This window comes from Chanodichthys erythropterus, chromosome 14 (assembly GCF_024489055.1).
Source record: "Chanodichthys erythropterus isolate Z2021 chromosome 14, ASM2448905v1, whole genome shotgun sequence".
Taxonomy (NCBI): domain Eukaryota; kingdom Metazoa; phylum Chordata; class Actinopteri; order Cypriniformes; family Xenocyprididae; genus Chanodichthys; species Chanodichthys erythropterus.
Genome location: NC_090234.1, coordinates 25094857 through 25110177, shown reverse-complemented (window position 1 = coordinate 25110177; position 15321 = coordinate 25094857). Strand labels below are relative to the sequence as shown.

General features: G+C 35.8%; 1 protein-coding gene across 1 annotated transcript; it reads right to left on the bottom strand.

The window, feature by feature from the left end:
* cyp27a3 (cytochrome P450 family 27 subfamily A member 3) lies at positions 1 to 15172 on the bottom strand. Its single transcript, XM_067410722.1, has 9 exons — positions 14848 to 15172; positions 12763 to 12953; positions 10189 to 10388; positions 9099 to 9296; positions 8233 to 8396; positions 7935 to 8101; positions 5165 to 5246; positions 4872 to 5075; positions 1 to 138 (listed from the first exon to the last, which is right to left on the bottom strand). Exons 1-9 carry the CDS (start codon positions 15073 to 15075, stop codon positions 25 to 27), a joined length of 1548 nt encoding a protein of 515 aa, XP_067266823.1. The 5' UTR covers positions 15076 to 15172; the 3' UTR covers positions 1 to 24.
* Between the last annotated feature and the right edge of the window lie 149 nt (positions 15173 to 15321).

Sequence of the window (15321 nt, the reverse complement as noted above, 5' to 3'; positions counted from 1 at the left end):
TTTGACTGGTTCCTCTTGCTCTTTTTACCTATCAATAAACTGAAGGTCTATAGATGTGGCAGGGACCAGCAGAGTTCGTGTGATCGGCTTCACAGTCCTTCCTGAAGGGTCTGGGCGCACTTCATAATGTTTAATTAACTGCAAAAGAAATAAAATAAAAGCATATTGATGTGAGACATGTATAGTTCATTGAAGGCCAAATGCTTAAAACATGAATCTTAGTTACTCATTGACAAGCAGAATTATCTCTGTAATAGCAGAGAAGGTTGGATCAAAGGTGAAGGACTGCAGACTAGTGAAATATCTAAAACTTACACACTAAAATGATCAGATAAACTGGGGCAGGACAATCACTGGTGACATGGATGGGTTCAAAATTCATGGACTGACCTAAAAGTGTATATCTTTGTTTTCAAATCATTTCCATTTTAAAATGTTGCCTCAGACTCAATGTATATACCCAGCTAACAAAAATATGTTCTAAGAATGGTTTGCTAATTTTCACATTAAGATATGACAATGTTATTTCTGAATGTTTTCTGAATGTTCAAAATGTCCAGTTTTTTTTAAATGTTTTAAAAACCTTTTTCTTGGTTATGAAATCATTAAGGAAACGTTCCATTTCATCCTTCTGCAAACATTTTGACAACAAACTTTTTAATGTTCCAAACATTCTGAAAAAAATTAGAACGTCCAACATTCTGAAACAAACGGAGCCCCTAAAGGGATGTGGTGGTGGAAAAAAATTGGGATGGGAGGAAAATTTTTTTGGAGCTGACTGAAACACTACAGCCAGTCCAGCGGGACATTAAAGAGGAAGCGTTTGTCCGAGCTCACAGCAAGGGAATGATAATATCTTTGCGAGGGAACACAAAGTTTCTCAGGGGAACATTTTTCCTCCATCCCAATTTTTTTCTGCCACCATGTCCCTTTAGGGCAGTGGTTCTCACCCGGGGGGACGCGGACACTCTCCCGGGGGGGGCGCGAGTGATGGAGGAAAAAAACCTGACAAAAAAAATTGCAAATTTTTTTTATCACTAAACTACTGTCATAAAAAGTTATAGTTTTGTATATACATAACTCGTGAATAAAAATTTAAATGTGTTTGGACTGATTAAAAAAAAAAGGTTGGAACAAATTTGATTGGTTTGTCGATAGTGAGCGCAAATGCAGTTGATAAGCGGTTTTATTAAGCGAGTCATTGAGTCGTTCATTCACGATTCGTTCAAACGGCCGATTCATCAAGAATGAGACAGATGTTTGTAATGGGTCATTGAATCTTTGACACAAACGATTTGTTCAAAACACTGAATCATTCAAAACACGATTGACTGTTGCTGTGAGATGCGCCATGTTGTGATCTTTGTTTGGATTCATCGGATCTATCGCTGCTAAAATAGACCAAAAGAGTCATTATTTCGTCTAAAATGTAAGTGACTTAATATTATTAACTTGTTTGTTGAACTGTCATATCAGTGTCACATTTTCAATCGGTGATGGTCAATTAAGTGATGGTCAATTGTCAGCTCTCTTGGTCGTCAGGTCGTGAGATGTATGTTGCTGAACTGTATTCAAATGTTATAATATAAAAACACCACGTTTTGAAATTTAACTGCAGTATGTCAATTTAGTTTATTTGTGTGTGCTGCGCTCATAGACTTAAGAAAACGGCGCTTGTTTGATTTCTCCTCGAGAAGCTGCGCAAGCCTCAAAAGTTTAAGGTCCTTGCACCCTGACTGAGTCCGAAACTGTCGTATTCGTCTTTTTATAATCGTCATTTGGTCGATCAATTGTCAAAAAAAAAAACCCTCAAAATATTTGCTATGGATGCGAAAAATGCAGAAAATCGAACCGGAAGTTTCAGAGGCTGCAAACGTATAAAACGCGAGGTCGTATATATATACACACAGGGTGCGATTTGTAGGAGGGGATGGGGGGAGGGTTTATGGCTGAAATACCAACCCCCGTCTCAGTGCCAGGCGCCAGTCAAGCGAGCGCGGAAAAGGTGCAAGTGAGCTTCAGTTGAACAACAGTGGTTGAACAACATGGTTTTAATGCTATTGTTATCCAATTTGTTGGCCTTGAAACGTCTTAAAATGCACATATGTACACCAGGGAAATCAAAATTTTCTCGGGGGAGCATGCCCCCGTACCCCCAAGCAAACAACATTTTCTGACTTCGGGAATTATGAAACCCTGCGTACGGCCCAGCTTCAATTCTATATAATACAATATGAGGTAAACGTGTATGCACTGTGATCAAAAATAAATGGGGCCAAACGCGATTGAATGTAAAGGTTTGTGTCTCGTTATTCTATTAATAACTACCGAATGATTTTGCATTTCTATCAGAAATTAAGAATAATTAATTGCATTTTAGTGGTGCAAATATCTAAGCTATGTAATACTTCAAATCTCAAGGTTAAATCAGAAGATTTAAAAAAAAAATAAAAAAATAAAATGTTTCTGTAACAGCTGCCAAAAAATAGTATATAGCACTAGTGGTTTTTAACAAATTAAAAAAAAAATTATAATAACATTTCAAAACATCCTCCCCTCTGTTTTTTTCACAAATCGCACCCTGTATATATATAAACGAATAAACTAGTCAGAATATAGGCTACAGTTAAAGCTTTCCTTTAGTTTTTGTGAAATGCTCACACGCACTGGGGCCCCAACTGCAATGAACCAGCTTTGGGGGGGGGCCCAGCTAGCAAAAGGTTGAGAACCCCTGCTTTAGGGGATCCATAGTAACAAGACAAACTTTTAGAAAAAAACATTGTTTTAGAAAAAAACATTGTATAATAAAGCACTAATAAGCCCCAAGAAGCCATGGTTTACAGTGAATTTACAACAGCTAAGGGGCGTTGTTAGGCACGATGCAGAGTGACTAAAACCTTCTTAGCTGTTATAAATTCACTGTAAACCACGGCTTCACAGGGCTTATTGCTTTTATAAAACAGTTACCACACAATACAAATATTAAGGCCAAAAAATATGTATCAATGCAACTTTCATGAAGTAAAATCATTAAAGCCTTCCTTTCGCTGGAAAAACTAGTCCCTGACCGTGAACAGCAAAGGAAGTTACATTATTACGCCATTAGATGGCGGCAAAGACTGTCTTTATGAATGAGTCAGCCAGTAGGGAAGACTTTTACATTGAAATAACCGAAACTTGTGAACACAGAACAAGAAATGCTTTTACTATGGCTGTCAGTGTCAGTGTCAAGGCACGGGGAAACCCATTAACTGTTAAAAGACAAGAAATTGCAGCGAACATTAAAACAGATTTTTTTATTAGGAACATAGGACTGACCTGAAGTTAACCGCTATCTAAATGCTGGTACACTTGTTCACTCGATCTCTCTCTCTCTCTCTCTCTCTCTCTCTCTCACAATACTCTACTATAATACAGTAAGCTTCATTGAACAATATCAATGAGAACAAACATATGTTTACGTTGCTAAGAGTTGTTGCTAATAGTGTTGTGTAGTGATATACAGAACTGTTGGGTGAAGCGATCATAGCCGAGTTTTATCGTGAATAAAAGCTATTGATCAAGGACTGGAACTAACCGTTTTATAAATAACGTTTTTGTGCTAATATTTTCATAACATTATAACATAACTAATGTTCTTTTAATGTTACTGGAAGAGCACTTGTTCATAACTTTAACCCCTTAACTGTCACCCCCACTTTTTTTTTTAGACAAGAAAATGCACTATCCAAACTTAAATGGTTGTAATTCAAGCATACTTTGGAGTATAGACAAAAGGCTGGTCTTGTTTTAAAGATGAAATTTGGCAGATTATTGTAGATGTGAAAAAACTTATGTAAGTGAAACAGAAAAAAAGTTATAGAAGTTTATGTTTATAAAAATGTAAAATGTAAAAATATAATATTTTATATTTTAAATAAAATATATATTTTACAAAACAAGTTTTACTCTAAAGCTGCAAGGAAATCAAAGCCAAAAATCTGAACAAGTTGTGTTCCAAATTTCAGGTTGATATCTCAAAAAATGAGCTTTCAGTAAGATTTTGTTTGGGCGCAGTACCACACTTTTTCACTAGATGACAACCAAGCTCCATTACTGACCATATAAAGGCGCCTCCATTTCCATATATGGTTTGAGTGATCTGAACCATATATTTACATTATTTTCATACAATTTATGAAGTAGATATTCTATATAGAAGTAGTATGGGAATTTTGGCAGAATTTGATATGAATTCAGCCTCTAATAAACATAAAAATAACATGTATGTAGGCCTAGGTTATAGATCGGTGCCACAATCATAAATGTATTTTTTTTCCTATTAAAAACATTTTCAGACCTTTTTTTCTCAAAAAATTGAATGGATGTTATCTTTTGAACTCTTGGCATGAAAACAAACATGTTTCAACCAATCTTTAATGATTTTTCATGTTCATTGCAATTTCAAAATAAAGGTCTGAACATGCCTTATGAGTATGAAAATATGCTTGTTGCAAATTGATAAATTACTGCTCCTATGTAATTTATTTTGGAAATCAGTCACCAAATATGTAAACTACAGATTCTAAGCTTTCAAATGATATATAGTTTATCAAGATTCGTTTAGGTTTAGTACAGAATATTACTGTTTTAAATATGTAATGGCAAACGTCCCACCTGTGGGACGGTGACAGTTAAGGGGTTAAAATAACCTTTTCCAGAACATTAGCCAAAGTTCTGAGACTGAAAACATGCAAAAATGTGAAAATGCCATCAGATTGAATCATCTGCATGTAACGGTGAGGTTAAACAAGAACATTTTTCTACTAATATAATAATACAAACATCACAGCTACACAATGGTGCTGACTGTGACTGATATGCACTCTAACCTGGGACAAGAGGAGGTACATCTCCAATTCAGCCACTCTGCGGCCCAGGCAGGCCCGAATGCCGAAGCCAAACGGCAAAGACCCAAAGGGGTGCTGGTTTAACTGCTTTTGCCCCCGGTCCCATCGCTGGGGGAGAAAAGCAGAAGGATTGGGGAACACCTTCTCATCATAGGACACCGCAAAGTGGCAGAGGTGGAACAGAGTCTGGAAAACACCAAATACACAGCACTGATTAGTTTGGACCGTCTATTCACAGATATGTTTATGGAATGGAGGTTTGTAGTGTAGCTTACATTTTTAGGGAACAGATAACCACCAACCACTATTTCATTTTCAGCAACGACACGAGCATTCCCAGGAACCACTGGATATAACCTGAGAATGCCAGAGAACATGTTTGGAGGATTAATTTAGCAGGATAACACTATACGCAGGGTTGGGCAAATGTATTTTAAAATAAAATAATTTTAAGTGCATCAAAATAAACTACAAATTACAGCAGCCACACCGTGTATCAAAATAAACTACTGTATTTTTGTATTTTAAAAATACTAAAAAATACTTTTACAAGGGAGCATGAAATTTCTTCGCAAACCTTTCATCAATTGGCCTATTTGATCTATCCTTTACCATTACACTGACTCGGTTGATTAAAGGGTTAGTTCACCCAAAAATGAAAATTCTGTCATTTATTACTCACTCTCATGCCGTTCCACACCCGTAAGACCTTCATTAATCTTCGGAACACAAATTAAGATATTTTAGTTCAAATCCGATGGCTCCGTGAGGCCTGCATAGGTAGTAATGTCACTTCCTCTGTCAAGATCCATAAAGGTACTAAAAACACATCTAAATCAGTTCATGTGAGTACAGTGGTTTAATATTAATATTATAAACAGACGAGAATATTTTTGGTGCGGCAAAAAACAAAATAACGACTTATTTAGTGATGACCGATTTCAAAACACTGCTTCAGGAAACATCGGTGCATTATGAATCAATGTATCGAATCATGAATCGGATCTCGGTTCAAACGGCTGAAATCACGTGACTTTTGCGCTCCGAACTGCAGATTCGGTACCATGTTCGATACACATATTCACTGTGCTCCGATGCTTCCTGAAGCATTGTTTGAAATCGGCCATCACTAAATAAGTCGTTATTAGTTTTTTTTGGCGCACCAAAAATATTCTCGTCGCTTTATAATATTAATATTAAACCACTGTACTCACATGAACTCATTTAGATGTGTTTTTAGTACCTTTATGGATCTTGACAGAGGAAGTGACATTACTCCCAATGAAGGCCTCACTGAGACATCGGATTTGAACTAAAATATCTTAATTTGTATTCCGAAGATTAATGAAGGTCTTACGGGTGTGGAACGGCATGAGGGTGAGTAATAAATGACAGAATTTTCATTTTTGGGTGAACTAAACCTTTAAGTAAACAACGTTTGATAGCAACAGCTTTTCTCTGCCCGAGTCAATCAATAAATCTGACATATGCAACCAGTTAAAGGCTCAATATGTACAGTAGGATTTTTGGATTAAAATATCCAAAAACCACTTGAACAATGTTATATATTTTGTTGACTTGTGTACTTACATAATCCCAAATTTGTTTCCACAAATGTTTAAATCCAGAGAAATATGCAATTTTATCCAGGACAAGGAGTGTGTCCGTGCGTTGCCTATCAATTAACGTTACCCGCGTTACCCTCGAATTCCGGTTTTATTTTGTAGAAACCATGGAAACACCAACAACGCATTATATTCCTCATGTTATGTAGCTTATTAAATTTTGTTTTCTTGATTTACCGGGAGTACCATGTTTTACCATGACTAATATCGATCTAGCTTACTGCAGTGTGCAACAAGTGTCTCATCGTAGCCGCCAAGCGAACACATCATAACAACTTTCAACACACAAATTTATCTAATATGATAAACAGCGCTGCGTTACCCCACATACGCTAGACCAAAAAAAAGCAGAAATGGCAACTGTGGCATAATAAAAGTTCCACTGCTCTCGAGATATATCGCACTCATCTCTCATTAGCAATCTCTCCAACGGTCTCATTCAGCTCCAACATCACTCGGCCCTGCTCTGCTTTATACTTCAGTAACGTTAAAAATCTCATCCATGAACATGATTTCTGTCCGAGTCCCATCCCGATTCTTTTCCACTGTCTGTAGATGTGAAAACAACACATCCCATGATTCCTCAAAATCAAGGATAAGCGACTGAATAAGTGACCTCTTGCAGAGAAAATTTACATATTGTGGATTTAACAGATCAAATATTCACATATCCTTGTGATCTCCCAGATGAAGCAACCAACCAACAATTAAATGTTTAACAGTTTGCAAATTATTTATAATTGTATTCTAATTTAGTTACTTGGTGTTTGGTAACAAAGGGCCTACTTTGCATCAGCAACACTGACTCAATGACAGACAAGTCATTCAATAGAAGACAACTGATGGAACCTGTATTCATAGCAACTAGTTTATAACTAATTAATCAACTGATAGTTAATCATAAATATAGGGGGCTGCTGCTCGGTTTAATTGTTTTCGAGAACATTATGTAAATTGGTAAACTATTTAGCCTAGGCTACTAAGAACACCAAAGCTTAACATCTATTCTGAACTCAACAAATCTGGGCAAACCACTGAGTAGCACCAATAAGAGGCTGCATTGATGTCATCGTGTCTTCTTCTTATAAAGCATTTTACAGTATTTTAAAACTACAAAAATACAAAATAGAAAGCCATTTTCATCAAACCTATCAAATACCAATTACAAAATACTATTTTGTATTTGAAATACGTATTTGAAATACATGTATCAGAAATACTGCCCATCCCTGACTATACGTGATGTGTCTAAAATCAAATACTGTATTGTAGGTACTACATTTGGTTTGACTTGCTAGTATGGAAGTAGGCAGAGGACCTGTTTTCTCTCTGGCGCTGAACTAGCATATCCGATAGCTCTTTTTGCTCTTATTAAATATGTTTATAACAATATAATGGAGAGATACAGTTTATGCTGTACCGAAGAGTCTCTCTAACGACGGCCTTTAGCAATGGCATCCTCATGATATCATCACTGCAGGGCACCTTGTCACCCGGGCAGACGCTGATCACCTCCTCATGCAGCTTCTGCTGGATCTCTGGCTCCCGTGCCAAGTGATATAGCGCCCAAGAAATAGTGTTTGAAGTCTAAATGGCGCACACATGGAAAATTCTCAATGTAAAACATTTTACAAATAGTAACGACAGTTATTTCCTTTAGTTTTAAATCAAATGTTGCGATCATTGTTTATATAATGAAAGAGAGTGAAGATACTTACAGTGTCGACTCCAGCCAGAAGAAGCTCTGTAATGCTTCCCAAAACCTCAGTGATGGACATCTGTTCACTGATCAGGAGGTGTGTGAGATACTCGCCCTCCACTGGCTGCCCGTGTTTCACCATTTCCTGAATCTCTGTCATCTTCTTCTGCACCAGTTCATCCGCTGTGCAAAAAAACCCCAGCATATTTAAGGATGACTGTCATGCTATTACCTGGTAATGACAATTCATTACTATAGTTTGAATATAGTTGCTCTACACCAGCATTCAAAAGTTTGGAGTTGGTAAGATTTTTAATGTTTTTGAAAGAAGTCACTTATGCTCACCAAGGCTGCATTTATTTGATCAAAAATACAGTCAAAACAGTAATATTGTGAAATATTATTACAATATAAAGCTGAACAAAGCAGAATTTTCAGCATCATTACTCCAGTCTTTAGTGTCACATGATCCTTCAGAAATCCTTCTAATATGCTGATTTGCTGCTCAAGAAATATTTCTGTTTATTAACAATGTTGAAAACAATTGTGCTGCTTAATGTTTTTGTGGAAACTGATACATTTTTTTCAGGATTCTTTGATGAATAAAGTTTATTTGTAATATAAATCTTTTGTAACATCTTTTGTGTCTTTACTGTCAGTACTGATTATTTTAATTCATAACAGTATTACTTTACTTTCAAAAAAATCTTAATCTCAAACTTTTGAACTGTAGTTTACATATATATATATATATATATATATATATATATATATATATATATATATATATAGTTAATTAATTAATTAAAAAAAACATTTTTATAAATAATAATAACTGTATTAATTTTAATATTTATTTATTAACAATAATAAAAACAGACTAACCAACTTTGAACAAATGGTCCCAAACAGCCACAAAATGCTTCCAAAAAGGCATGTAGGGCCAGAGAGATTTGGGAAACAGGATCACGATGGGAGAAAGCCGGAACATTTCGCCCACAGAGTAGATAAACTTCTGTGTTTCTTCAGGAACCTCATCATTCAGACACCCCATACGAGTTTCAAATAACACTGAGCATATTCCTTGTGAAGGAAAGAGGCAATATTATTAACAATATTAGTGTAATGGACACAATGCTTTTTACCAAGTATATATATTAAATATAGCAAAGTACAACAAAACAATAAATCCTTAAGTTTATTCTTAAGCCCAAGATATATGAGAGTACAATTGCTTTCTAGGTATTCTTTTGACATTGATCTATTTAAAAGGAAGAGAGATTAAGATAAAGTCAGCTGCAAATGCCTAAGCTATGAACTCATCAAGGCCGATGCTCTTTATAATCAGTGGCCTTTGTTATCTAATGTGTGGCATTGACCCTTTGTATAGGGTGACCATATTTTGATTAGCGAAAACCAGGAAACTCGGCCCGGCAATGAGATACTCAAATGATACTCGAAATTTACTCAAAGACGCCTTATAATTTCAATACATTTAAAGTAGGCCTATGCCTCCTCTGTATGGATAGAAAATTGTTATATTACAAAATACTATCTATAACCAAAGACACAAATTCAGATTTCAGCTTCTCAGAGGTTACTCAACATGTTTTATTATGAAAAGTTTCAAAAATAACAAATGAAATAATGATATAAATAATGTCTCTTCTGTATTAGAAAAATAATAAATAACTAAAAAAAATACCCCTTTGGAAACCGAAAATCTTGTAACACCGGTAAATTTAATGGCCCAATGAAAAACAATGAAAACCAGGACAGTTTCATCACTTTATAAAAAACAACCAGGACGGCCAGGACAGGACGTGAAAGCACGACATGTCCTGGGAAAACAGGACGTTTGGTCACCCTACTCACTTGATTCACTACTGTAAATCATCAATTCATTAAAACTGCTCATATGAATGCCTGACAATGCCTAATTATCTTGACCTTGAAACTACACAGCATTATTTACCTTCAAAGGCGAACTTGTACAGTTCTCCTGCCAGGTCATACACCATAACGTCATTGCCTTTTGTTGTCTTAAGCTTAGCCACCTTCTCAATAAAGTCGCTGACCACGGCATTAATGGCATTAGTGTAGGAGGACACGTGTTTGGGCTTCAGCATGCGAGGATTCAGAATGCTTCTGATGCGCTGCCATTCTGCTCCCATTCTGTCACAGGACAATAAATACATTATGAGTACTGTCATTTCTGTAAGAATAATGACTGTCATGTCTTTGCATGATAATTTGCTAAGATATAGCATTTTATATTCAAAATAAGTTCAGAACATTGATTATGAGGTATTTTTAATCAAATTTATGCAGTTATCTCATGGTCATTCTACGATTGACCTCTGAACAATAAAAGAGTACACTTTTAAAAATAAAGATGTTTCCCCACTTACACTTGCATTTACACTGTGTTGTAAAGTATTATGCAAGTGACTTCAGTACAATAAACATTCAGATTTTAGTTTTTCAAAGAAAGTGTTCGTTTGTTTGATTTCTCATATCTTTTTTAAATAACCGATATCAGTCTCAGACAGGTTTATTCAGTAGTTTGCCAGGTCTTCTTAGGTAAACAGAAAACCTACTTAAAGATGTTGTTCCAAGTTATTAAGCAATTCATAGTTCTCATGCAATATGGGGAGGAAGAAAGATCTTTCTAAAGATGAAAATAAAAAGACATGAAAACAACTAATATTGTGTGAAAACTGAATGGAAATTATCAAACTATCGTAAGATTTTTGAGTAATTTACAGTACAAGAGAACTCGGTCAAAAAATTATTGTATAAAAAGGACAATGTCTTAACTATAAAGGTAGTAAAGACATTGTTAAAATAGTCAATGTGACTACAGCGGTTCAAATGTTGAACCTTAAGCGACGAGAACACTTTGAGTCGGCGTTCTGACGTAGAACCTGGAAGCGCTGAACGTAAACAGCATAGGACAATGACACGGGAGAGACGAACTTGTTGGATAAAGTCATTATATTTGTTTTGTTTTTGCTCACAAGAAGTATTCTCATCACTTCATAACATTGAGGTTGAACCACTGTAGTCATGTTGACTATTTTAATGAAGTTTTTACTACCTTGAATGTGGTAATTACATTGCTTTCTATGGGGGATAAAAAATAAATAAAAAAAACTCTAGGATTTCATCAAAAATATCTTAATTTGTGTACTGAAGATGAACAAAGGTCTTGCGGGCGTGGGACGACATGAGGGTGAATAATTAATGACAGAATTTTCATTTTTGGGTGAACAAACCCTTTAAATAGAATGGCCACTCACCAACCATCCATCTAGACTGGGGGTGTCCAGTCCTGCTCCTGGAGGGCCACTGTCCCAGAGTTTAACTCAAACCCTAATTGAACACACCTGAACCAGCTAATCAAGGTCTTACTATTGGCTGGAATCTTCCAAGCAGGTGTGTTGAGGCAAGTTGGAGCGAAACTCTGCAGGACATGGGCCTTCCAAGACCGAGTTTGGACACCGCTGATCAAGACCATCCATATATGGTAGTTGTCAGTGAAAAAAAAAAATCTAAACCCACTGTAAATGTTTCTCTTTTTGAGCTTTGTTTAGCTGTGGCTGAAATGTAACTTTACGCAAAACTGCCAGCCTGCATGGAGAGGATCTAGAGACTTCAGAGACACCAGTGGCTTTAAATACCTGTTTGATGCTCAATTTCTTTTCTTTTTTTTTTTGCTGTCCTTTTAATACAATTCATTTCCTTAATAAGCCTTTATCTGACTGAGTTCTGCTGTACTGTAAATTACTCAAAACTCTTACGATAGTTTGATAATCTCCATTCAGTTTTCACAAGACTCATGCCTTTTGCAAGACATTGCACCATTTCATGCTTTTCATCTGCAGAAAGATCTTTCTTCCTCCCCATCTTGCATGAGAACTGTGAATTGCTTAACTGTGTGGAACAACCTCTTAAAAGAAGAGTTTCCATTTACTTAAGTAGACCTGGAAAAACAAACCTCTCTGAAATTGATACCAGTAAAAAGATATGCAGAAATCAAATAAACAAACACTTTCTTTGAAAAACTAAAATCTGAATGTTTATTGTACGGAAATCCCACTGATATGTAACTTGCATAATAATTTAGAACTCAGTGAATTGATTGAACTCCTAAAGGGTTCACTGCAATTTCATTGTTCAGTGTTCACTGTAAGGTCTCGAAAACAATTCCCTATTTGTCTCACTAAAATGAGATTATGAAGCACAAATGACAAGAATTTCTTTGGTTCATTGTTTAACGCACATAACGTGGTGTGTCCTCAGTCATGTTTCCATTTTGTACATTACTCACTATCACTTGCAAGCTGCTAGCTATTCAATACAAGTTCAGACATGCACACTATATGCCTATTTGACAAATGTTTTTAAAAACATCTGCAGGTTGTGTGTGTGTGTGTACTTTTGCAGAAGCTGACAGCATTATGGCTGAACATTATCTGTGGGATGCATGTGTAATTGACAGATGAATGCTTGTGCCAGTTGTACTCGGGTCTCCGGTGTCACTTACTCTGTGAGGGGTCCATAGGCATGATTCCGGAGTTTCCGGTAGCCTCTCCAGTGGGGCATGTCAGTGCGGATGGGATGGCGACCCTCTTGCCGCAGAACCTGTTCTATGAGGTCTGCACTGGCCACATTAACAACAACCAATGGTCCATATTTGGACTTCCAAAGTGGGCCGTAGATTTTGCTGTGCTCTATCTGCATTAATTAAAATTTTTTAAAGTAAATAAACAAAAAAGATTTAATAAAACATTTTAATTTCACAAGAACCAACATGGCAAAAGTTTAATGTTAATGTTTAAACCTCTGGTGCTCTTGGGTAATTTTTGACCAAAACAATTTATGTTTTGTTTTTTTTTTAGAATTTTTTAATTCATTGGAATGGTATGAAACTTGGTAAAGGTTTTGGCACTTGCTATGTGAACACACACACACAAAAATCATGGACATGATTCGAAAAGTTTAAATTGTCCTGGCCAAACAAAATCTTACTGAAAGATATCAAGTTGATCAATTTTTTTTAGATTTATGGCTTTGATTTTCTTGCAGTTTTAGAGTGAAACATTTTTTTGAAAATATATTTTTCTTGTGGTTCAACGGATCACAAAACTCATGGTTTCGGATCACATCGTGGTTATGAAGTCACGGATCGGATCATTTTTTGGATCAGCAAAAAAAAAAAATAATAATTAGGGGTTGGGGGGTAACTTAACTTTGCATTTATTACCCACTTTAACTACTCTGATACCACAACAGAAACTACAAGCCTAACTAATACATTATTAAAGGCAAGTGAACAGACTGTAAAAAGAACAAATACTGTACACCAATCAAGCATAGATAAATGCAACAAAGTTACAAATAAAATATAAAATAACTGTAGTATTAATTTTCATGTACAGAAATGTAATAATTAAATATAAAATGAAACTGTTCACTGTGTAAATGTAATATAGATTAATCTTTGTTAAAGCTGTGTTTTGTTGTTTGATTTACATGACAGACAACAGCAGGTATTTATAGGTTACTGTCACTTTAAGAGTAACGCACACATCCGATAGATACACATCCGATTGCGAATTCTCACCTCGTTCAATAAAGACATAACCGAATGTGTTTACGAGAATACTTGCCGAGAGGGGTATTTTGACTGACATAATGCGTGTATGTGACCATCCAAGTGCATTGAGGACGCGAAAGAGAAATAAATTTATGGTTTAAGAGCTATCTTAAACGCGCCTCTCTCTCGCTCGCTCTCTGTGCGCGCGAGCCTTGTATGCGCGTCTGTGCGTACCGATAACAGAATGGTTTTATATCTATTTAATGTGTGAAATAGCGAGACAAAACACGTTCAAATTATAACCTGTTCACTCTATTGCGGTGAAACTTGCAAATGAACCGTGAATCACATGCGTCCCGAACCGTGGGGCTTGGTCCGTACGGATCACGGATCAACGGATCCGTTTAACCACTATATATTTCATATGAAAAAATGAAAATAAAATTGTTAATTTTTCATAATAAACATAATATTATGTAGTACCTTTTTAAACTTTTTTTCACTTCAGCAATAATTTGCCAATTGTCTTTGAAAAGAGGTCAAAATTAAGCCTGTGCTCTAAAACGTTCAAAATTTATGACAGTTTTAAGTTGGAAATTTAATTTTCAGGTCTATGCTCAAAAAAATAATAATTGGAATGTAACTATTGTAATTATAATTTAGTAGGCTACCATAAAATATCCTAAAAATACAAAATATTAAATAAAAACATACTAAAATATAGGCCTACATTCATTTCATTGAAACGAAAATAAATAAATAAATCATTCATTTTTGACCGACATGCGAGAAGCAACAGAGGGTTATGTTAAATTTATAAAGTTTGTGGTTAATATAGGGATGTATGAACGCTATTCAGCAGACGTCACCTCTTCGCCGCTTGTGGATATAATATTTTCATATTTTCACGGAAAATGCCAACTCATTCATTAAATGTAGTAAAAGATTTAAAACATGAACCGCACGTAAAGATTTCGAGCTTAAACTAATGTCAGTCCAACACTGAACCTATGCTTTTTTATGAACTTTTACCTGCATTTGATGTGTCGTTTGAAAATAACCTTTTCCAAAAAGCCAGTATAATGATGTCAGAAAGCTAGGACCATCCAAGTCGTCCATGGTTTTTTGTTTATCACCACCTATCAGTGTGCTGGTTGTCCGAGTCCCAGCGCTGAGGAATACCGATGTCAGGCATTTTATTCCACTGTTGTCCTGCCTGCATAAAAATAATCCAGTTCTAAACAATGAATTTGAAAACATATCTAATCTCGCAGTCACAGCACAGTGCACGCACAACAATCCTGCTACAGCAGTGCTTTGCCCTGTAATGGCAGTCTGTGCCAGAAGCAGCTCTTCCCCTGCGCATGAACTTGAGTAAACTCGCTTGTCATCGTGATCAACGGCTTCTTGAGATTCTGTAAAAGGGTTACTATCCTTTCAAACATTTACCTCGGCAACCATTGTTTCCGCCAAAATACTGTTACTACTATAAAATCATAATAAACA

Bases quoted from the DNA above. Each gene is read 5' to 3' on its own strand.
- cyp27a3 (XM_067410722.1), bottom strand. From the start codon at position 15,075: ATGTTTTCAAATTCATTGTTTAGAACTGGATTATTTTTATGCAGGCAG. The intron at 10,389-12,762 runs GTAAGTGACACC...GTCCTGTGACAG, and splicing joins GCCTATGGACCCCTCACAGA to AATGGGAGCAGAATGGCAGC. The intron at 8,397-9,098 runs GTTAGTCTGTTT...TTTTTTGCACAG, and splicing joins GGACCATTTGTTCAAAGTTG to CGGATGAACTGGTGCAGAAG.